Source organism: Diaporthe citri (assembly GCF_014595645.1).
Source record: "Diaporthe citri strain NFHF-8-4 chromosome Unknown scaffold_14, whole genome shotgun sequence".
In the NCBI taxonomy this organism is placed as follows: domain Eukaryota; kingdom Fungi; phylum Ascomycota; class Sordariomycetes; order Diaporthales; family Diaporthaceae; genus Diaporthe; species Diaporthe citri.
The window spans coordinates 248,359-269,800 of NW_025064859.1; the positions used below are offsets into that span (position 1 = coordinate 248,359).

At 55.2% G+C, this 21,442-nt stretch overlaps 8 protein-coding genes across 8 annotated transcripts; 6 read left to right on the top strand and 2 right to left on the bottom strand.

The window, feature by feature from the left end:
- Positions 1–539: 539 nt before the first annotated feature.
- Positions 540–1,106, bottom strand: INS49_005022 (uncharacterized protein; the record flags this gene model as incomplete). Its single annotated transcript, XM_043165809.1, has 2 exons — positions 540–831; positions 1,099–1,106. The coding sequence occupies 2 exons, from the start codon at positions 1,104–1,106 to the stop codon at positions 540–542; spliced, it is 300 nt and encodes a 99-aa protein (XP_043017572.1).
- Positions 1,107–1,488: 382 nt separating this feature from the next.
- Positions 1,489–3,197, top strand: INS49_005023 (uncharacterized protein; the record flags this gene model as incomplete). The annotated part of the gene is made up of 2 exons (XM_043165810.1): positions 1,489–2,308; positions 2,842–3,197. 2 exons carry the CDS (start codon positions 1,489–1,491, stop codon positions 3,195–3,197), a joined length of 1,176 nt encoding a protein of 391 aa, XP_043017573.1.
- Positions 3,198–7,566: 4,369 nt separating this feature from the next.
- INS49_005024 (uncharacterized protein) lies at positions 7,567–10,714 on the top strand (the record flags this gene model as incomplete). The annotated part of the gene is made up of 6 exons (XM_043165811.1): positions 7,567–7,649; positions 8,225–8,293; positions 8,458–9,180; positions 9,239–9,466; positions 9,530–9,813; positions 9,897–10,714. The coding sequence occupies 6 exons, from the start codon at positions 7,567–7,569 to the stop codon at positions 10,712–10,714; spliced, it is 2,205 nt and encodes a 734-aa protein (XP_043017574.1).
- Positions 10,715–12,183: 1,469 nt separating this feature from the next.
- INS49_005025 (uncharacterized protein) lies at positions 12,184–12,408 on the top strand (the record flags this gene model as incomplete). Its single annotated transcript, XM_043165812.1, has 1 exon — positions 12,184–12,408. The coding sequence occupies one exon, from the start codon at positions 12,184–12,186 to the stop codon at positions 12,406–12,408; it is 225 nt and encodes a 74-aa protein (XP_043017575.1).
- Positions 12,409–12,870: 462 nt separating this feature from the next.
- Positions 12,871–14,097, bottom strand: INS49_005026 (uncharacterized protein; the record flags this gene model as incomplete). Its single annotated transcript, XM_043165813.1, has 1 exon — positions 12,871–14,097. One exon carries the CDS (start codon positions 14,095–14,097, stop codon positions 12,871–12,873), a length of 1,227 nt encoding a protein of 408 aa, XP_043017576.1.
- Positions 14,098–15,194: 1,097 nt separating this feature from the next.
- INS49_005027 (uncharacterized protein) lies at positions 15,195–15,767 on the top strand (the record flags this gene model as incomplete). Its single annotated transcript, XM_043165814.1, has 2 exons — positions 15,195–15,436; positions 15,554–15,767. 2 exons carry the CDS (start codon positions 15,195–15,197, stop codon positions 15,765–15,767), a joined length of 456 nt encoding a protein of 151 aa, XP_043017577.1.
- A 1,190-nt stretch (positions 15,768–16,957) lies between these two features.
- On the top strand, positions 16,958–18,844 carry INS49_005028 (uncharacterized protein; the record flags this gene model as incomplete). Its single annotated transcript, XM_043165815.1, has 2 exons — positions 16,958–18,118; positions 18,227–18,844. The coding sequence occupies 2 exons, from the start codon at positions 16,958–16,960 to the stop codon at positions 18,842–18,844; spliced, it is 1,779 nt and encodes a 592-aa protein (XP_043017578.1).
- A 733-nt stretch (positions 18,845–19,577) lies between these two features.
- INS49_005029 (uncharacterized protein) lies at positions 19,578–20,822 on the top strand (the record flags this gene model as incomplete). The annotated part of the gene is made up of 1 exon (XM_043165816.1): positions 19,578–20,822. The coding sequence occupies one exon, from the start codon at positions 19,578–19,580 to the stop codon at positions 20,820–20,822; it is 1,245 nt and encodes a 414-aa protein (XP_043017579.1).
- Between the last annotated feature and the right edge of the window lie 620 nt (positions 20,823–21,442).

The following is a 21,442-nucleotide window of genomic DNA, read 5'->3' on the forward strand; positions in this document are numbered from 1 at the left end:
GAATCGGGATCGGAAATTTCCTGTTTAATTATATTCCATAGGTCCAAGTCCACAACTGGAGGTCTGGTGCCGAGTTCGGTGTTGCTTGTGTCAACCCCAGAGGATATCTGAAGAAATCAGGCACTTGTAAACGCCATGCCATAATGCCATGCCACACCATGCAATCCCAGGTGCCTACTGCCAAAAAGTGACAGCGCCAGATCCTCTATTTCTACCAATCAAAATTCTCATGACTGGGCCAGGGCCCTGCCCTTGTCAACTTAGCAGATGAGATCTCCAAGAAGATTGCCGACGTAAGAGTCTGCCAAGGTCCGTGTCAATAACGAAAGGCCTGTTCTGTCGGGGAAGGATGGACCAAAGAAGATCACGCACCTACCCAGATTGAACATCCTGAAGACCTCACTGCCTGTATTGCAAGGACCTCGGCAGGAAAAGGTGCCATCAAAGTCCCCACCCCCAGCGGTCGAGGTGTAGCAGCTGGTGCAGGAGTCCGTGAAGTCGCTCGAAAGAGGAGAGATGAAGTTGCAGGAATCGGCAGATCAGCCGAAGCAGGTGTTGAGGTCCAGCTGGGTCCAGTGATCGTTGCCGCCTTGAACCTTGCAGTAGGCCTGGAGCATGATAGAGCGGCCGGGGTCGCCCTCGAGGTTGGTGAAGCCGATCTGCGAGCAGGACTCCAGAAAGCCGCTGGCGATGCACATGATGCCGACTGGGCCGACTGCAGCGGTGACGATGATGGCGGAGGTCTTCATTGTGTGTGAGAGTTGTTTCTGATCCAGGTATACCTGTGTCGAAGAAGTGCCGGGTGTGGTGGATTGGTTGAAGTCTTTCTGTCTGCGTTTTCTGAGGGTGTAGTCTGAGATTTTATGATGCGCCTGGGCTGTCTACCGTTTCTAGTATTCACACATTTGCCTTAGTCACAGTCTGAATTCACAGAACCTGGACTCGTCACTACACAGCTTCGCGTTTACAACTTGTCGTTTTACTGTGGATCATCGTCAATTCAGTCAAGCAATTTCAAATCAGCCAGGGTGATAAATCGCTTTACATGTGTGCCGGTGGGTAACAGTCCCAAGCCATAAAATATGGCGAGTCACTCACGATGACATATAGCTCCGACACCAACCCGCTGGAATATAAAAAGGCAGGAATGGGCCAGCCCAGCTTCTACTTTTCAACACATCTCACTACTACCTACTTTTCTCCCGAAAAAAATTAATTCACAGCGGCTATTGAAATTCATCATCTCCAACCTTGGTCCATTTACTCACATCATACGTACAACACGTTGCGCGCAGAGACAATTTCATACGGAAAGTCTAGGCTGTGACAGGTATTCCTGAGACTTTCCGGCTTCTTTGAGAAGGATCACTGGCATACGTACCAGTAAATACTAAGTCTACTGATCCGATAGGCATCACTCACACATATCTTGACAGCTACAAGCAACCAGCCAACAAAGATATCCAAGTGCCTCTCAGCAAGCACAACATGGCTGAAGGTCATTACACCGACCAGAACCCAAGCTCAAGCATGAGCATGGAAGCACTGTCCATGCAGGATAGAACACAGGAGGATGCGAGGGCTCTGTCCCGTGGGTTGGCGTCACTCCCTATGGAGATGATCCTCGAGATGGTTGAGAGTCTGCCTCCCGCCCATGACACTGTCCAAACAGGCTATGCTGGTTCAGATGCTTTGCATTCAGCTCAAGCAGGACTTGATGCGCTGCGAGCTCTGTGCGGGGTCTCCAGGCAAATGCAATTTGTTGCGAAGCCACACCTCTACCGAACCATCGTCGTCTCCGACCCGTACAAGTTGCATCGTCTCCGTAAAACCCTGGACACCTCCCCTGAACTCGGCGAGCACGTCAAATCGCTTACTGTGTACCGATATTTCGCTGAATCAGACGTTGAAGATGAGGACGATAATTATGTTCCAGAGAACATGACTCTAAGCCAATTCTCCGAGACGTTGGTAGCAGTCCTTGAGAAAACGCCTAATCTTGTCACATTGTCTCTGAATTTCGACAGAACGACGGAGTTCCAAGACTCAAGGCCTTTCGAGACATTGGGGGAGTCTCTACACATGGATATCAGTCGTGCAAAAGATTCCAACCACCCGCAAGGATTCTTGCCCAACGTGGTGACCTTGGGGATTTTGCTTCCTTCGGGCGAGGCTTCAGAGATACAACGATCTGGAGAGTATCAGATCTTCAACGACCTGCTAAACTTGCCCTCCCTGAGCCATATTGTTGTCCGGCGACCTGGACCTGGACCCTTCCAAGGTCGCGAAATCTACGCAGAACTTCTCGGTAAGTTGTTGTCGCATCAAGTCTGTCCCAAGTCGTTCGGCCCAGCTGTCAAACACTCCTACACACCGTGCCGCCAAGACAAGATTCAGCTGACACGCAATTGGTTCTAGGTCAACGAAAAGAGGCCCTACGCGACACAATCACAAGCATCGATCTGCGAGTCGGCCGCAGAATGCCCTGGGAGGATATTGGAGCAATTACTGCCATGTTTCCAGCTCTGTCTTCGCTTGTCTTGTCGCATCGCAGCCACGAGCGACCAACCAGGGAATTTCCACCAGGATGGCCGGATGGGCGCGTCCATGCGGAGGCTCTCCGTCACTTGAGCATTGATATCTCGTCGCAGGGAGGATGGTTCCACTGCGGATGGTTCTCAGACTCGATAAAATCCCAATTCCACTTTGCCCCCATGCTGGAGTCGCTAAAGATTCCGATGCGATTATTGAGGGACCCATTCGATGCGAACTGCGCCAAAATCCATCCGAGCGACGTACTCCATCCGGGAGAGGTGCTTCCTAGGACACTGAAGAGCTTAGTTCTCATCGCCGACTTGAGGGTTTTCCCATTGCAGGACGCAGACGGCGAAAATGTTGCACCGGTGCCAGAAGATTACCAAGACCAACGGATACCGGTGCCCTATCCTATTGCTCGCCACATGACAATTCCATGGACGATTTGGTTTCTCGAGGCCATTGAGGCGCTTTCTCCGACTTACTTCCCGCAGCTGAATACGGTGGGTCTCGAGTACGAGACCAGTCAAATCAACGATCATGGCTTCGCCGTTATCAATCAAATCCTAAACAGCTCTGAGCGATACTTTGTCTCAAAAATGCAAGCTCTACAGGGAACCATGGAGCAGAAGGGCATTCACTTCAGTTTAACTAAACTATGATGGAATACTGTGTATTTCTTGGTTTTTTGGCATGAAGAGATCAATAAATGATCCTGGGGAATGATAGCCGGTTTGATACCTGACAGCGGTGCGATGACCTGGTTTAGAGTGGCGTCTTTCTCTTTTTTTGGTTTCATTATCAGTTGGGCAGCCTACAAGCACATGATCACACACTCATTAGCCTCAAAGTATTGGTAGCAGGAAATTACATTTCATTAGAGAAAATGCTTCCTGAAGCTGGGTTGAATAACTCGTGAAATTTAAAATCTACCTGGCTGTAGTCCAACTAGGAGGGTTCAATGAACCAGTACCTGCATTCATTCCCCTCGCTTTGTATTCCCTACCATTAATACAATTCAAGCAGCTATAGTCCTTGAGAATACTGATATCTGCCAAGAGCCTACGTCAACCAGTATACAATCTACATAATAATCCTTTTGGATTGTACCTAATTCAGTACTACTTATTATTAACGCTATTGTACCGGTGGTAGTAGTGATGATGGCCTGGTGGGAAGTGAAATTTAGAAGCTTACCAAAATAGGTCCTGGGCATAAGTGTTGGGAGGCTTCTATGTGAGCCCGTAATCTGTCTCTGGTCAGATCGTTGATAGTCACATAACACGAAGGCGATATCGATGTCATGGACGGGGAGCACAGCACGTGTTTTATCTATTACCACCGTGCCATACAATTAGCAAGCTTATCATGAAAGAGAGGAAAGAGGAGGGTGCCGTGTGTGGGAAAAGTTCTTCTCTTCTGGGTAACCTCATCATCAACAACCTCACCAAGGACGGTGCGATGATCGCGAGGAATAATCCGGAACTATGAGAGCTGCTTTTTGTTCAAAATTGGAGGCCATAATCCTCCCTACATAGCACTTATTGGCTGATGTGTGAGTTTTACCAGCGCCTGGTATACCCGGACAATGAAATGTGGTTCCTCTTGCATGGTCGCTGGCCCAAGTCTGCCATCAGGCGAGCCAGAAAGCCATTTCCTAGTTCCAGGCTCGAGACAACCGATAAACCATCTCTGACAATATGTATGCCTTTCGGATTCTTTGCTAGTCCAGTTTCTTGCCCGTCGATACGCTTTTCGAGCCGGACAAGTCTCTTTTGTTTATTTTGTTCTGTGAAGTTTCCGAGAAATCATTCCAGCGTTGTAATGGTGATCGTGGGTCTCTTTCGCAGCCCAGAAATCTCTCCAGAATCAAAATTCAGGCGGGTCCAGATGTGTTTTCTACCGTGCCTCTCATTAGATCCGTGGGCATGACTCAGGGTCTCATATCCTGGGAACACTTGCAAGCAGTCTCGCAATGCGGATGTATCTGAAGATTTACATACTGGCTGGTAAGGGCGTTTTTCACTGCAGTTCTTTGAGCACACGATCGGAAGCATGAACCATCCTGTTCAGTTCTACGTTCGTCGGCCTTTGAAGGATCTAGCTTCTCCGCCACCGTGTCCGCATGTGCTGAAACGTCTGAGAGTATTATGGAGAGACTCTTCACCTCGTGCACAATATCCTGAAGCCTTCTGGGTGTATCTGTAAATCCTTTCCGGATTTTCTCGGCGAGGTCGATCACAGCGAGGAAGTCGCCAAGACCAAAACCGAAGCCCATCCTGACAAAAAACTGTAGACGCTAGGTCGCCCTATGCACATCAACGCCATAAGGTGAGTCTAACTCCGGAGCCTCTTGAATAAAAGCTGGTAATCCACAACGCTTGTGGCTTAGCGGGACCCGGAGTATAAAAGGCAGGCCCTCTGATGCATTGGAGATAACCGTACAACATGGCAGGGCCCAGGATGAGGCGCTCCATGGCGGCCTTCATCATGGCTGAAACATTCAATTGTGCCATGAGCCGAGCTTGACACCGTCAACCCTTTCTTCATTCCTCTATATAGCGTGCTTAAGCCTATGTGGGGGAAAAGCAGATCGATGTGCTGATTACTATGCAGACTTCGAGTGTGGAGGACTGTTTGCAATACCACCATGAGGCGAAAGAAGCGATGCAGATTATGTCAAAACGACCTGACATCCTTCCAGACATTGCTGGCAAGGAAGAGAAGACAGCATGGACGGCGCAAGAAAGAAGTACGCAGCGTTCTCCTCGAAGACCGTGTTTCAAGACAGTGATCGCTTCCACATGTTTCTGCGGGCAGCTATCGAGGCTCTTTGTCCTTGTGAAGACATCGACCCTCGGCAGTCTAGTGGGCTTACAAAGACACCTCTCGAGTTGGCCACCAAGTTGGTTGAGACTCGTGATTGGAGGAAGAGGCAAGGGTCTGTGGTGCAGAGCGACGAAAACGTTGACTCCTCTCCTGCTGGACGTACTGACTTCTTCTCCCTGTGAAGGTTGACTCCTCTCAACTGGAGGTGCAAATGCCAAAGCTAGGGTCAAGCTGAGAGTCATGATTGTAGCGCTGAAGCCCATGATCCGACAACCAGGAACCCTTACCAAAGTGTTGCCACCTCGCCCCCTTCGCCAACCTCGCATACAGGAACGGATCAAGCAGCCTACCCATTTAGAAGTTCGGCAAACTTGATGTGAATGGTTGTGGTATCAAGTCAACCCACCACTCGCGGCCCACAGAGCCGCGTGCCTTCCGGGGAGGCGAGCAGAGCAAGTATCGTATCGACCGTGCCGTGGTCGCGACGGCTCGGACGCGGAAAGTCGGCAGTGCTGGGGACCGCGAGGGGGGGTGTGAGTTTTCCCACGCATTCACCTTTGTCAGAAGCTGGTGAAACTGTGCGGCTGTTGTTGGCCTCGATGCTTTGATATCAGGGGCGGACTGAGAAATTGACTGCGGGTGACTCGGTCATTAAGGAGGAACCTTGTTTGCAGATTACGTTTTCTCACTAGCGCTTAAGCGAGCATCTCATCTTTGGCATGGCGTTCTCGCGGCCCGCTCAGAGGCTAAAGTGTTGGTGGTCGGGAGCAGTGGTTGGCATTGGAGCAGGACGAGGACCGCGGGAGGAAGGACCCGGATACCCAGACCAGCCATCCCTACCTACATGCTTTCATGTGCCCGTCAACGAGTAGCAATGCGGCACGCGGTGGTAGCCGCTTTTATGCAAACAGTGACTGATCGTATTCGCGATTTCAGGCACACATTGGGTGCCCTCGTGCCTCGGTGCAACAACTTTGAGGTGTCCGGATCGTGACGGCTTCAAGGGGGCTGGGGTTTTGAATCGTGGCAAATTCCGTGCCAGGAAATGCGTTCCCACTTGCTCCTCATACGTGTAATGGATTAGCTATTCAACTGTCGTCGTGTCCCACCTGCTCGTACGACCTGCTCACGTGTGTGTCTCGAGACTGTAGATTAGATATAGACTACATAAGATACAACGAGGGCGAGCTTCTTGGGTCCAGACTGCCCAGAGATCGGACGGCCCGCAGCGTGCAGCAGTTCGTGTGACAGCAGCAGCCAGCAGCAGGCGGGATGGAGCGATGGGGTGTTCGGAGTGTCGTTCGTTTGTTAGCCGAGGAAAAATATGTCTGGATGGGTTCGGGCTCGGATATTCAATTAGAACCCGAGCCGGCCCCCCTGAAGAGACGGGAGCCAATCCCCAGCTGTGTTGCCCAGAGCTGTCGCCCCACGAGGTCCAGCTGCCCGACCGGGCCGAACCAGAAATCCGCCCTAGAGGCGCAGTGGCAGCGGCAGCGGCAGCGGGCAGCGGGCAGCGGGCAGCGGGTGGTCTGGTTCTTGCCTGGTTCTTGCATGGTTCTGCAGTGGGCTCGTCTTGTGCTCCCCTGGTTCGGCTCTGCCCACTCTCTCCCTCCCTCTGCTGAGCTGCTGCTGCTGCTGCTGTGCTGCTGCTGCTGCTGCCGCTGCTTGTTGCTTGTTGCTTTGCTTGGCCCTGGCTGGGCCTGCTTGTTTTCCTCGATCAAGTGCCCGACTCCCACACACTCGCAACCTCCCGGGAGGCCAGCCCGTCCTTGCCTCGCCCATCTCATCATGTCCGGCACACACCCTTTTCCTCCGCCCGCCTGATGACATGCCGCTCGCTCTGCATCTGACGTCTGACGCCTGACGCCTGACGCCTGACAAGACTTGCCTGGACCCTTAGCGGTCGTTGCCACGGACAAGGCGAACGCGGCGTTGCTAGACGCAGCTCGGGATTAGAGAACAGCGCAGCGCAGCAAAGGCGCAACAGAGCCTCCCGGGCGCACACAAACGGCGCGGCTGTCCCGATGTCCATTGCCCACGCACACGGCATAACTTGATAATAGGGAGAAAGGAAAACCAGTCTCCAGCCCTCAAGCAGTAGCCCAAGGCCTCAGCCCCAGCCCGAGTCCGAGCACAAGCACCACCCACATACACACATACTGGACTGTCTGGTCTTCTCCGGGAACCCGCGACGCCGTCACCATGCCAGACTCCACCCCGGCATCGGGCGACCTTTCTCGCGCGACGCCCGAGGTCCAGAAATACCGGCCACGGGCATGCCAGTCGTGCGCTCGGTCAAAGATGCGATGCGTGTGGCCGTCTGAGCCCGGTGCCACGCCCTGCCAGAGGTGAGTGGCTTCTTTGACTCCACGGTCTTCTCGCCCTCCTCCACGCCCCCGAACACTCCCGGCCCTCGAGTCACCTGAGACCTGGGGGCGCCCCCGGGGTGATCCACCCAGAGCTGAGCCCGACCTTGGTCGCACTGCCTTGCGCCCGATGCTGCATGCGTTGGCCACGCTGCCATGCTGCCGCAACTGTGCTCGCCGCCGACCGCCCCAGCTCCCCTCCCGCGTTCACCTTGAGAAGGCTGGCACTGTCTGCGTGTTCCGGGTTCCGACGCGGGTCATCCGGATGTCAGGTTCCGCGGAAGCTTCATCTCAAACCAGCCATCTCTACCCCTGGCTGTGAGAGAAGCTCGTCCGCCCGGGAGTCGGTCGATCTCATGCCGATCTCCCGGATCGCGGTCCCGCGCCCTGCATAGACGAACTCAATCGCATTCCTTGTTGCTATACTGTCCAGGGCTGCATCCATACAATGACCGTCCGAGATGGAGGCCAGGCTACTGACATTGCTGCTGCAGGTGTTCCAAGATCAAGGCGCCATGCACTCTCCCAGAAATCAACCCGCGAAGGAGGCGCGGCCCATCGACGTACGTGTTTACTTTGTAACTCATCCGGCCTGCATCGTGTCTGTGTCGCCCTCCGTGCCGAGCGCTGAGTATGGTTTATTGCCCCGGGCGACGATCGGCACAGATCTGGACATGCAGGTAGTTGATTGATGGAGGCACGCGCTGACCAGGTCGTTCCCGCACAGCCGTGTTGGGCAGCTCGAGGAGAAGATCGACGGTATCATGTCCCTCCTGAACGCCAGTCAGCAGATCCAACAAAACAGTCCTAGTTCCAGCGGCCAGACACCACCAAGCAGTGCCAGTGTGCCCGTCCCGAGCCACGAGCCCGGCAGGAACAGCATCCAGCAACTCCTCAACCCAAACGTCGAGTCCGCAAGCAGCGCGACCCCCAGCAACAGGCCAGATTTCCCGGAACTCGCCTCATCTCCTCCTTCAGCACACAACTACCACTACAATGCCCGCCCTCTCGCCCCTTCAGGCATGCCCCAGCCTGTATCCATCGCCACCGGGCAAAGCACAGGCGCCAGCAGCCCAAAGGGTCCGCCGGAAACGGCTGGGCCAGGCTTCAGAGCGCAGAACAGACCCTCGCCGCCCGGCAACGAGGCCGTCGAGATCATACCTGGGTTCAGGATGACATTCTACGAGGCCGACCGCGCCTTGAACATCTACAGGTCCCTATATGCGCCCTACTTCCCTTTTGTTACTATTCCCGTCATGGCCACCGCCTATGACTTCTACGAAAAGACGCCCTTCCTTTTCCGCACCATCGTCTCGGTGGCTGCGCCGCAAGCCCCGAACATGCAGTCTGACTACAAGGAATGGTTTCGGCGGTACATTGCTGAGCACCTTGTGGTCAACAATGAGCGCAGACTAGAGATACTGCAGGCGTTGCTGGTCCACATGGCATGGTAAGAAGCAGCGCAGATGCCCAGGTCATGGCTTCGCCGAGGCTGACTGTGTTTTTAGGGGCGACTTCCACTTCTTTATCGACTCCCAGGCAACAAACTTTGTCCAACTAGCTGTTGCACTTGTGATCGATCTGGGCCTCAGCAGGTGGCCCCTCGATTTCGGCAAAGCCTCCTCCCTCATGCTGAAGGATGCCGCGATCCAGACGGGAACGAAGAGGTATTGGCACAAAGAACATACGCTGGACGACATGCGCGCCGCCCTTGGCACTTTTTACGTCACATCCTTGTAAGAGAACACACGACACACCCATCTCTGGGTGCCGACTGGACTGACTGGTATCCTGCGCAGACTCTCCGGCTTCTTCAGGCGCCACAACCCAATGACATACAGCTCGTACCTGGTCAGGTGCTGCGACGAGATTGACCAGGCCCGGGAGTACGACTCGGACAGCTTCCTGGTCGCGCTGGTCAAGATCCAGCAACTCCTGGGCCGGGCTGCTGACCTGGTTCCTTACGGCGACGATGACGCGTCGCGCAACGTGAATTATGCGCCGGTACATATGGCAATCACGGCCGTACGCAAGGAACTAGACACCCTGGTCCGGCAGCAACCGCCTGAGGTAGAGTGCAACTGTAAGCTGTCGCCTCTCGCAGACCCCTTGTCCCACGAACACCATCTCCCGCCTCCCCTGGACCCCTTGCTGATGGATCGACAGCACTGTTATGGACGCACTACCACGGCACGATATGCCGCCTCTACGAGCCCGCCATCTACATCCGCTCGACGTCGGCCGCGCCGGGCTGCGAGTCGGGCGATCCCAACGCGCGCACCTCGGCGCTGTGGGCGTGCCTCAGCTCGGCGCGCGACTTCTTCTCGGCCTACATGGCGATCCCGCCGCAGAACCTGGTGTGCATGCCCTTCCACAGCGCGCACATCTCCTTCGTCATCGTGACGGCCAGCCGGCTGCTCTTCCTGGGCGACGAGGCGTCGTCCCCCAACGCCCAGCGCGACCCGGACTGGGTCGTGTCGATGGCGCGCGACCACTTCAACCTCGAGGGCGTGTGCGCGCGCCTGGCCGAGTTCTTCGACGAGGCGGACCGCCTCGCCACGGGGCTGGGGAGGCGGGGGCGCTACGTGGACGGGGAGAGGAGCGTGCTGGGCATGTTCAGGGACAAGGTGCGCTGGATCCGGAGCTGGTACTTGGGGCGCACGCGCCCCGGCACGCGCGAGGGGTATCCTGGCCCGTACCCTCAGGACCCGCGGTTCAGAAGCGAGGCTGCGGGCGACGCGGCGGCCAAAGATGCGGCCAGCGGTGGTGGTGGTGGTGGCGGTGCTGGGACGGCGGAGCCTGGCGGCGGCAATGCATCAGCGCAAGGAGGAGGAGGAGGGCAGGCGATGGATGTGGACTACGCAATACCCAGCCAGCTCCCGATGCCCGGTGAGCTCGACGAGACCTTTTGGCAGGCCATGTTCGACCTGAGCGGGAGCGGGAGCGGGAGCGGCGGGATGGACTGGATGGACGTCCAGGCATAAGCAGAAGAAGAAAAAGCAAAACCAAGCGCGGGCGCAAGCGCGCACGCGCGTGCGCGTTGTCGGGTTCCCCAATTATCATTATGAAAAATAACCCCGTCAGATGAGGCTTGAAGGAGTTGCCGGGAGTGAGAATCCAGCTGATACTTTTGTTTCGGGAGGTGTCACACGGGCAACCTGGGGGCTGCATAGGACACAAGGCGACCCCGAGATCGAGCGCGAGAGGCGGGAAGGAAGGAAGAGAGCCCAGAAGGCAGGACGGAGCAACTGGATAGTACTATCAGCCGGCCGGGTGAGATCCGAAATGAGAGTCAGATGGGAACTCTTGAGGCGAAAGATCCAAATATCCGGATCCGGGCGCGATGGTGCGAAAGGACCGGTGGAGACTGCAAATGACGCACTTCCTGCCCGACTTAAACACCTCCTCCCGTCTTGTCTCTCTCGTTGGTGGTTTTCCGTGAAGGAACAAATGCAGTGGAAAAAATGTCCCACATCGAGATAATGGTGAGCCTGGAAGGGAGCCAGGCAAACGTATATCGCGCTTACTAGATAAAACGGCAGGAATGCAAAAGAACTTTGGGGAAAAAAAAAAAAAAAAGAGGACGACAGCCCGCCCGCTCAGGTGTCCCAGGAGTGGGCCTGCCGACCGAGTTTATGTTGTTGCCTGTCGGGGCTCAGCCCGCACCAACGCGCACCAACACGGCATGGGGGGAAGCTGACTGGTCTTTTTGGTGCTGTGCGAATCGGTCTCGTCCTCAAGAGTCCGACCCGGTCCGAGGGGGTCTAGTTGCACTTATGACTTGTTATGCGAGGAACCGATCTGGAAATTCTGGAACACTTGTGTCAGCAGCCCAGATTCCAGAAACAACCTCGCCCACCACCCCTGTCAAAACCCACGCCTTGACGTGCAGTAGGGCGGGGACTGGTACATAGGATTCACATCCCACTGGCCGGTCTGTACGACGCACACCACCAGATATAACCCTGGCGGATCGAAAACAAAAAGTTGCTCAGCCCTACGGCATTGGGCTCACCCACACCACCACCACCATCATCATTAATAATTGGGATGCGGCCAAACACAACCCCTGCATGCCATGTGGGAATTTACCATGTTAACTAACGGGAAATTAGATCTGGGCTAAGGTGAGAAGTAGGATTTGACGGGTCAGCCTCAGGATGAGAGAAGGTCTGGTGCGCCCGCGACGCTTTGGTACTCGGCATATAGACTAGCACTTTCAAAATATACCACGACTTGACTGTTCTCGAGATGTCGTCTGGAAATGTATAAAGCCGAGGGGGGCGTCCTGCTCGACGGTACAGTTCTTTCTAGGGCACAAGATAACAGTATCCAAGCCAAACCATCAATCACACTCTTGCCACAACTCGTAAACCGCACCGAATCCTTCAAAGGACAAGACCTCCAGCCCAATCCACCCTCAGAGAACACTCCACCACTACCAGCACAAAACATGTCTCACCAACAACCTTCGTCCGGCTCCGGAAGCTCGAGGTCCTCGCCTCCAGGCGGCTCTAGCTCCCAGACCAACTGGAACGACGTCCTCCGCTACTCGTCCCCCATCGGGGTGGTCAAGACGGACGTCGTCTACGGGGTCTACAACACCCCGGGCTCGAAGAACGGCCAGGGCTCCTCCTCGTCGTCGTCCGGGCACGGGTCCAGTTCCAACAGGCGGTAGAGGGGCGAATGGGGGGCAAATTGCTCGTCAGTCCGGGCGACGGGGGCGGGCAGGTTACACCGGTGGAACCGGTTGGGACGGCACACGTACCTGGGAACTGCGGATGTGGATTAGACCATAGAGAAGGCAACTTCTATACATTCTTTACGGCGTCTGGAAGAAGGGGTGGTGGTATAGATCTCTGTTAGAGTCAAAGGCCAAAATGCCTTTTCGTTGGTGGGGGCGATGTTATGTGATACAGTGAAATTAGATGGCACTCTTTCAATTTTCCCCAATTTCTGCATTTACCACTCAAAAATGTCACAAATCTGGCTGTGTGACCGCCTGGCTCACGAAACGCTTCAATAGAACGTTGGAGTCACGCGACGGACTTAATAAGCATTTTGTAATTCCTTGTAGGCAACCGCATAAACAGCAAGGGAAGCTAGCGCTCTGAATATACTATGGCTCAATTTCCGGACTTCAGATCCTGGACTGGCTCTTCAGCTTTTTCACCACACCCTCCGCGCCTCCCCCCTTGCCGAACATGGCCCTCAGGTCACCGGCGAGCTTCTCCGGCCTCTCGTGCGCGGCAAAGTGCCCGCCGTCCTCGTGCCTCTTCTCAAACACCACGGGGCCCAGCGTCCTCCCCCACGTGTTAGGCGGGACGACCAGGTCCTTCGGGAAGTAGCTCAGCCCCAGCGGCACCTTGGCAAAGTACGAGTAGCCCGGCGACAGCGCCTCCTTCTTCTTCGCCTCGTAGTAGATGCGCACGGATGAGTCGGGCCCGGCCGTGCTGAAGGCGTAGATGCTGATCCACGTGAGGACCTCGTCATCGGTCCACGCATAACTGTCGGTCCAGTCGTGCAGCTTCTCGTACACCCACGCCAGCAGCGCCACGGGCGAGTCCGCCAGCCCGAAGCCGAGCGTGTGCGGCCGCGTCGACTGCTCCAGGTTGTACCCGAAGCCCTCCTGCTGGAACCACCTGCTGCGCTCCAGCCCCTCCCTCTCGGCCCTGCTGTAGGGCAGCACCGCATGCTTGAGGTACTGCCCCGGGGTCTCGGCCAGCCCGGGGGGCTTGCTCACGCGCACGAAGTTGAGGTGCGACGCGAGCACGTGCGCCGGGTACTGGATGCCCATCCTGCGCGTGATGATGAAGCCCCAGTCGCCGCCCTGCGTGACGTACCTGTCGTAGCCGAGCTGCAGCATCAGCTTGTGGCACGTCTCGGCGTACTGGCTCGGGCCGAACCCGGGCTTGGCCACCCTCCCCGAGAAGCCGAAGTTGGGCAGGGACGGCACCACGACGTGGAAGGAGGGCTGGCCCGGGCCCGGGGGGCTGGTCAGGTGCGGCAGGAGCTTGGCGGCCTCGTAGAAGCTTCCCGGCCAGCCGTGGCTGAAGAGCAGGGGGATGCTGTCCGGGCGCTCCGATTTGTGGTGGACGAAGTGGACGTCGATGTCGTCGAAGCCGTCGACGGAGATGGTCGTGGTGAACTGGGAGAGCTGCTCGTTGAGCTTCGCCTCTGCGGCGCGCCAGTCGAAGCCGTTCTGCCAGTATGCTGCGAGCCGCTTGATGTCCTTCAGCGGCGTGCCATACGACCAGGAATCAGACATTTCGACATCTTGGGGGAATGTTGCCAGGGAGAGCTTGGTTTTGAGCTTCTCGATGTCCGCATCCGGGACCGCGATCTTGAACGGTTTGATATTGGCCATCGTGGCTTGTCGCTAACTTGGACAGGAATTATTGACGGTACGTGCCTTTGGCTAACGATGGTGTTCACTGTTATTCAATCGGTTGTGCTATAGGTTATTTGACACCAGGATAGGAACAACCGAGGCATCAGTGTGGTGGGGATCTCCTCTTTTTTATGATCGAGTACAGTATGGGCCTGCAGCAGTGATCAGCCACCGAAGTGAACTTGATGCTCACGAGATTACAAATATCCTCGAACCACCTCGAGAGCTCTGAGTCCAAGGCGGCAGTGGTCAGGATATGGAAAGGCGTGGTGTTGACCGATGATGGAATCAGGGCGGGAATGAGCCGCCGTGAAGCTCTTACCTAGTTTTGTCTCATACATCACGTCACTGGAGCCATCTAGTCACATTAGGGCGTGCCAAGTCATCTGCCGGGAGCTGTGTAAGCAAGCTACTTGTCTTCCCCGCCCTTGTGCCCTTCAGACGGGAACGAACCCGCCTAGCACATGTAACTCCACTGCCTGCGATGCAGCAGACGTTTCTGATTCGGTACTCACAGGATATGTCGCGTACATAAGGACCCGGGTGTACTGTGCATTAGTGGCGTCACTTTTGTCCTTATAGTATAGCGGCCAAAAACGTGACAGGATAGTATTGCACCGGAGGGCATCCCAGAGTATACTGACCATGTGCTTTATATGGACTGGCATCTCACTGGATGTGTCGTGTAGTAAGGATCTTGCGCCCAGGCCGTCCTTTTCAGGTATAATACACTGGTTCTGGTCTACAAGTTTAGACAATATGAAGATTTTAAATCCGACTTCCCCGCCCGAGACAACAGCGCCTGCCCGGTGGACGGGCGAACCAACAGACGGGCTGTCACCACCGGCACCTTAGGAAACGAGGGAAACCACAACGAAAACACACGGGGCCTACACGCCAGCTGAATCGGTATGATGGATGTTCACTTCGCTTAAGCACAACACTTCCCCATCCCGCATCGACAGTCTCATCCACATAGACCCTTTTCACAGGTTCCACTCAGCCGAAAGCACCGCAGCCGGAAGCCTGAACACTGCAGGGACAGTTCTGCACCTTCTGTGACACAAGCCACAATGGCATCGCCAATGTTCTTTGATCGATTCCCAAACGACATCCGGTATCTGATCTTCGAAGAACTCTACCATACGTGCCGCCTGGAACACCGCCGGACGACCGCATACGCGTCCGTATGCTCGGAATGGCAAACATTCTTCGAGGAGAAGCATTTCGAACGGCTTGCCGTGACGGGACCGCGAATTTCACAGTTCGACGTGATTGTAGTCAGAAATAGGACGCAGCTGGTCAAGCATATTTGGTACGACTTGACACCCATGGCTGTATATTATGGTCCTCGACTATGCATATATGCCTGTCTTCCGCTTCACTAGACATTCCGACTGCAAAGTTTCGAGATTTACTGATCTCGCTGTAGGCTAGATGTGCAATTCGATCCTCTGATGGACCCGCGGCGGCCACGGAGATGTCAGTCACGCGATGAAGATAAGGCCTTCGCCTATGCCATTGGAACGCTGTTCGGCTCCATGAGTAAATGGGAAAAGGGGCCCAGGGCGATTAAGTTTGGAGATATCGACCTCCTACCGGTCGCTCTCCAAGCTATCGACCTACCACCGGTTACTCTTGGATGAGCGTCGCAATCGTGAGGTCCTGGCGCATTTTTCCTCCCCGACGCACCATTACTTCCCGGCGTCACTTCCCAGATTGCCACAGGTAAATGCAGTGACAACATTGCAACTCCGGCGCAATGATTACTTCCAACCGGGTCCAGACGCCTTTGGCGAACTCTTGGGAAGCTTGCCTGCGTTAAAGAAGATCGAGTACGAGCAGCGAGGAGTACTTGGATCCCCACGGCCTATAAATGCCAGGATTCAACCGGGTGAGCGAAAATACCTATCCGTGACAGATGCTGGCAGAGTCCTTGTTCTAATGTCAATTTACAGCCTGTGGACTTATTTTTGGGAACTTACCGACTGCCCTCACGGAGCTCGTGATCTTCGAAGAGGTATGGGACGGGTTCCACCCTCTTCATCAGCGAAGGGGCGGGCCACCAAGTCCAGAAGTGACTGGTATCAACAAGGCCACACTCGGACTCTGTCTGGCCAATGCGAGTCGGCGATCTCTGTAAAGAGCTCACTTACGGTCAGGCCATCCTTGGCCACCCATTGACCGACCTCGGTATCTATAAACTGCGGAGTGATAATGTGGTCATCGGAGACAAAGAGACGATATGAGAGCCAGAAGCGCTTCGCGATTTCAGATTTGGAGACCGTGGGATGGTCAATCGGGTAAGTCGTTGTCGAGTAGAAAATTGTGGACTGCGGTCTCCCAGTGTGGCAGATATGAATCACCATCAAATACTAGTATTAATGATTTAATTGACTATATTGGATTCGGATTGAGATGGCCTTTCCGTAATTCTCTTAACCAGGCTAACTTTTCATGGTTGTTTTCGGCAATATTACAGCCATTGCAACCCATCATCGGTGCTTTGTTCGCCACCCTCCGCGAGTCGACAGTGGCAACCGCAACCGGTAGCCGTTTTCAATACGTAGTCAAATTATAAGTAATACCTACAAATCCTTCAATTTTGCGAATCTGTCTTGACACGGGCATGGAAATTCTCAACCAGCCCCCAACGATACTCCTCACGCCCGTTAGGTGGAAGGAGCGCCGTCAGTGTTTATGAAGAAGACTCTACCCGAAACGGCCACACCTTTGTTCCCCAATCAAGCACAACCAGCAGCGTTTTCACATCTGGCCTCACCTGATGCCTCACGTGCACAGCCCATAGGCAAGCCTTTCTTCGTGATCTAGAATCATGGCAGGGACATGCTGTGGCCGCAGGGCGGCTCGTGCCACCGTCGAAGACACAAACACAGGCATAGATGACCTTAGGGAGAGCATACAATCACCGTCCGGCGCAGCAGGCCTTGAACGAGACCCAAATTGCGCGTGCGACCCGTGCATGTGCCCGTCCGACGACGTGCCGTGCAACGCAAGATACCTGGGAGATGACACGAGCAATCGAGGGCTGCAGCAAGCGCTCGACCGCCTCGTGCGGCACGCCCGGCAGATCCAGGCGGCACAGGGTGACGCCTGTGACTGCGCAGATCGCCCTCGTCGGCCCCGGGTAGAGGAGACCGGAACACCGGAGAGACCACCCGTCACATCCCCGACCCCGACCCCGACCCCCTTGGAGAGCCCGGTGAGGGACCACGTCGTGCGCCGGGACGGGGCGCCCTTTGTCTTCAGCATTTTTCTGTTTCCACCGGAGATACGCAACTCTATTTACGAGTTCTATTTCGCCGAGGCGAGGCGCCTTCTCACTGTGATTGCGGCTGTCCGAGTCCGTCAGGACGAAGAAGGCACGGAGACCCGAATTAGACGCTATCTTCGCAATATTCCTAGGGAACATAGGCGTTTTGTCCTTGATCATAGGTACCAGATCCAGAGGCCCATCCAATGGGAGGCATCCATTACCACTGTGCAGAGAGAGATGGCAGCCATTACATATGAGGCTTACGCGGGTGATGATGAGCTCGCAGAGTTACCTAACGACCCACTTGCTCTGCTTCGCGTCTCCAGAGAAGTGGGTTATGAAGCGGGTGCAATTTTCTTCCAAAGCTTCCGGTTCACCCACCCAAGAAACCGTATGGGAGCAGATGATTGGGTACATCAAGGTATATTGGCTGCGGAAACCTTTTTCACCGACCGATCAGACAACTTCCGAAGACAATTCAGACACATTGAACTCGATCTAGGCGTGGAGGAGCCCCTGCGAGAAGGCCCAACCTCCGACGCTGATAATCGCGCACTTGACCGGTTCATGATGCCTAGCCCGGGAACAGGCGCTGGTAATTGGACGAATGGTGTCGATCGCTTTGGAATATTGTCAAACATACTAGGACAGATGGAATTCCGGCACTTGACTCTAAACTTTACCGGGACGCCACCTCGCTGGTGGCTAATGGGAGTTACTGTGAGTGGAAGACCACTTTATCTACCACCAAAACACATAATGCAGATTGGTCTTTTCTTGTTCTTTCTCCTTGTTTGACGAAATTCAATGTATACTAACACTCCACAGGACCCACGAAATCCAGCGCCAAATCTCAGCAGTCCCTTAGAACCCTGGGCCGTTGATCTGTTCAATATACGTCCACGGAATCGCTTACGATTACAACTCCACTTCCGATACGATCGAAAAGAGCCAGTGAGAAGCAGGAAGATCGATCCAGATACAGGCCATCGGAGATTGCTCGATCCAGATACACGCGAACCTTGGGTGGAGGAGAACAACAGTTCACTCTATAACGCTATTCACACGATCAGCATCATTCGCCGCTTTTTGCTCGTCAATGCACAAGGAATGAGGAACCAGTACACAGGGATCCGCGTGATGCTATGGTTATATCCCTGGACCGAAAATAAAAGACGACCGGTTGAAGCCCTTGTTGAATGCGATGATCAGTACCTCGAGACAATCGGCGGGGTACGCGACGCCATCGTATCCCGCCTTCGAGATCGGACCTTCGATAGAGAGGGGGCAGCCCCCCAGCCGCATTTCAATTATAGCGCCACTGAACACCCTCCGCCATACGTGGAACCGATGCCTCTGCCGCCTCCGCCGCCTCCGCAGATTCCGGAAAGAGCCGTGGGGGATGACGAGGAAGACGAAGCCAATCCCAGCATACTTGGCCCGTAAATACCCTCCCACCATACTAGTACAATCAACCAATGCTTCTGCCGACTCCGCCGGGCCCGCCAGGAAGAACTTGAACTTGTTGGTATTACAAAAGGAATCCAAGCATACTTGATTAAGAGTAAGGAGGCATAAGCTTCAAGGTAGTCAGGATTGCCCGGGGTGCTTAATTTAACACTGCTACTAAGACGAACCTAAAGGTTCTTACTAAGGAATTCTAGTCAGTTTAGTTAGGTAGCTCAGGGGGCTCTTTGTGAAGGCCGTGATTTTTATTGAAAGGAACATTCCTCGACGCACGGTTGTCTGCCGTTTCCTGATCTCGAATCTAGGCCCCTCCACAACCCGTCTGACTTTGACCCTTGAGGTGCGGCTGATAGCCTTTACAAAGGCACTAGTATCACGGCACGGTTGTTCCGAACTGGCGGGGGCTTCATCGTATTGCTCTAGGGCGTTCAGCTAGCCTCATGTACCGAGGAATTTTGGTTGGAATATCACTGGGTCCGACCGCTTCAAGTCGGTCTAGAACATGTTCTCACGCCCACATCCGATCATGATCCGAAGCTGGTTCGAAATGGTGATGAAGTAGACATATAATCCTCCTCTCCTACGATGAGTTCCCCTGAAGGACTGCTTCTCGTTCCAACATACAACCCTTTGAGCCTTGAGCATACATTCTTTCTGCTCATTCACATCCATTCGTTTCTCCCACAGATTAATTCTCACGAAGACCATGACGATGTTCACCAAGGCTGTTCTGTTTTCGTTCTTATCGAGCTCCGCTCTCGCCGGCGTCCTCAACGCCGCCCACCATGCCGCCCATCTCGACCGCCGCGCCGCCGACATCTGTGGGAAAAAGGGATACGACCGCGGTGCGTCCAACTACGACTACGATGACAGCGGAAAGTTCTCCACCCTCGCGGACTGCTCCAAGCGCTGCTTGGCCAGCTCACAGTGTCTGAGCTTCGGTTATGGTGGGAAGGAGTGCATGCTTTTCAGCGTTGCCCTGGCGAACAACTTTGACGCCGATTCGGGCAGCACGGACACGTACTATGATCGTGGCTGTTCGATTCTCGGATCGCAACCGAATCCGCAACAAAATCCGGTCAAGACCAGTACGACTTCCAAGGTATCCACCACTTCGAAAGCCCAGGTTGCATTATCGAGTCTCAAGACGACCACACCTTCTGCTGTAGCACCGACCTCATCCACTGCCAGGAGCCTCTCCACTTCTAGTTCCCCCGCGAGCAGCATCAGCACGGCCATCCAGAGCAGCAGCGGCTTCAGCAGCAGCGGCTTCAGCAGCAGCACAAGCACAAGCACAGCGCCGGCGTCGACAGTATCCTACTATCCGGGCTGCAAAGCCAGCGATTTCAAGCAGACTTTCGACATCACCTCCCTGTCCTGGTTCAACTCCACCAACAACCTCGACTGCGTCGGCGGCAAGGCCAACTTCGACAGCAGTGCCAAGGTGTGCGTCGACAGCGCCACCAACACGCTCTGCGACCCATCCAAGGCCGGTTCCCCCTCAACGTGCACATGCCAGGCGTACTGCACGCCCACGGCGCCCTCGGCAGCCTTCCAGCCCCCAGGCTACGGCCCGCCCGACACCATCTCCGTCTCCATCGCCGACTTCGCCTACCCGACGTGCACGCAGTCGAACCCGCAGACGCCCGCGACCGGGGTCGGGGCGCTGGGCCTCGCGGAGGTCGGCGGCGGCAACGTCGGCTGCGGGCCCAACCACAACTACCTCAACTTCTTTGGCGACAGCAGCCCGGGCCGCGAGCAGGGCCGCGTGCTGTTCGTCCCGGGCGCCTCGTGCCAGGGCCACCTGGCGCTGTACGAGGCCACGTTCCCGCTGAGCTGCTCGAGGGACGCGGGCGGGAATGCCACCTGTGTGCCCCAGACCCTGCCCGTTTCGGTGTCTCTTACGCGGTTCGCGGTCGGGCAGTGTAATAGCTGTTCGGGGTCGCTGATTCAGTGAGTTCGAGGAGACCGTGTGATGCGTCGGGAACAAAGCTTCGAAAACTTGTGTACATGCAGAATAGTGTCAATACGAATATGAATGCATTGCTTGCTATAATACAGCAAGGACAACGTTGTGCCGTGCAACCTCCATCAGTCCGTAAACTCGCACCTAGGAGTCTTGGGTGTCCTGCGAAGCTCTTGAAAGATGTGTATACAGGGCAAATCGGCCTTCAAATTTAGCTGATCTCAGGATCCAGGAGCTAGGCAAAGTCCCCGACTGCTAGGATGGGAGGGGAGTCGGAGGACGGGCTCAGGGGCCCGCTTTGAGGTCCCGGCCCAGGCTGCCGAAGTTTGCGACTGCTGCACGTCGCTGTTCGGGGCCGAGATTCAAGGGCCGATATAATGCCAAAGAAGTTATCTACGATGAATCTGCAGTCCTCAGATGCTTAGAAAAGGGGTCGAAGTATAGCGAGCGAACGCTGCAACAACGAAAATCTAGATCCCACTCTTGCTTCCGCCTGCTCGGCGCTCCGTCGCTTCTCCGAGATGTCTTGCAGCTCCGAGCCGGCAGAGCATTCACCCTGGGCGCCGGGCTAGCCACAAGTGTCTCCGTAGGGAATGGAGCGGAACCCGATG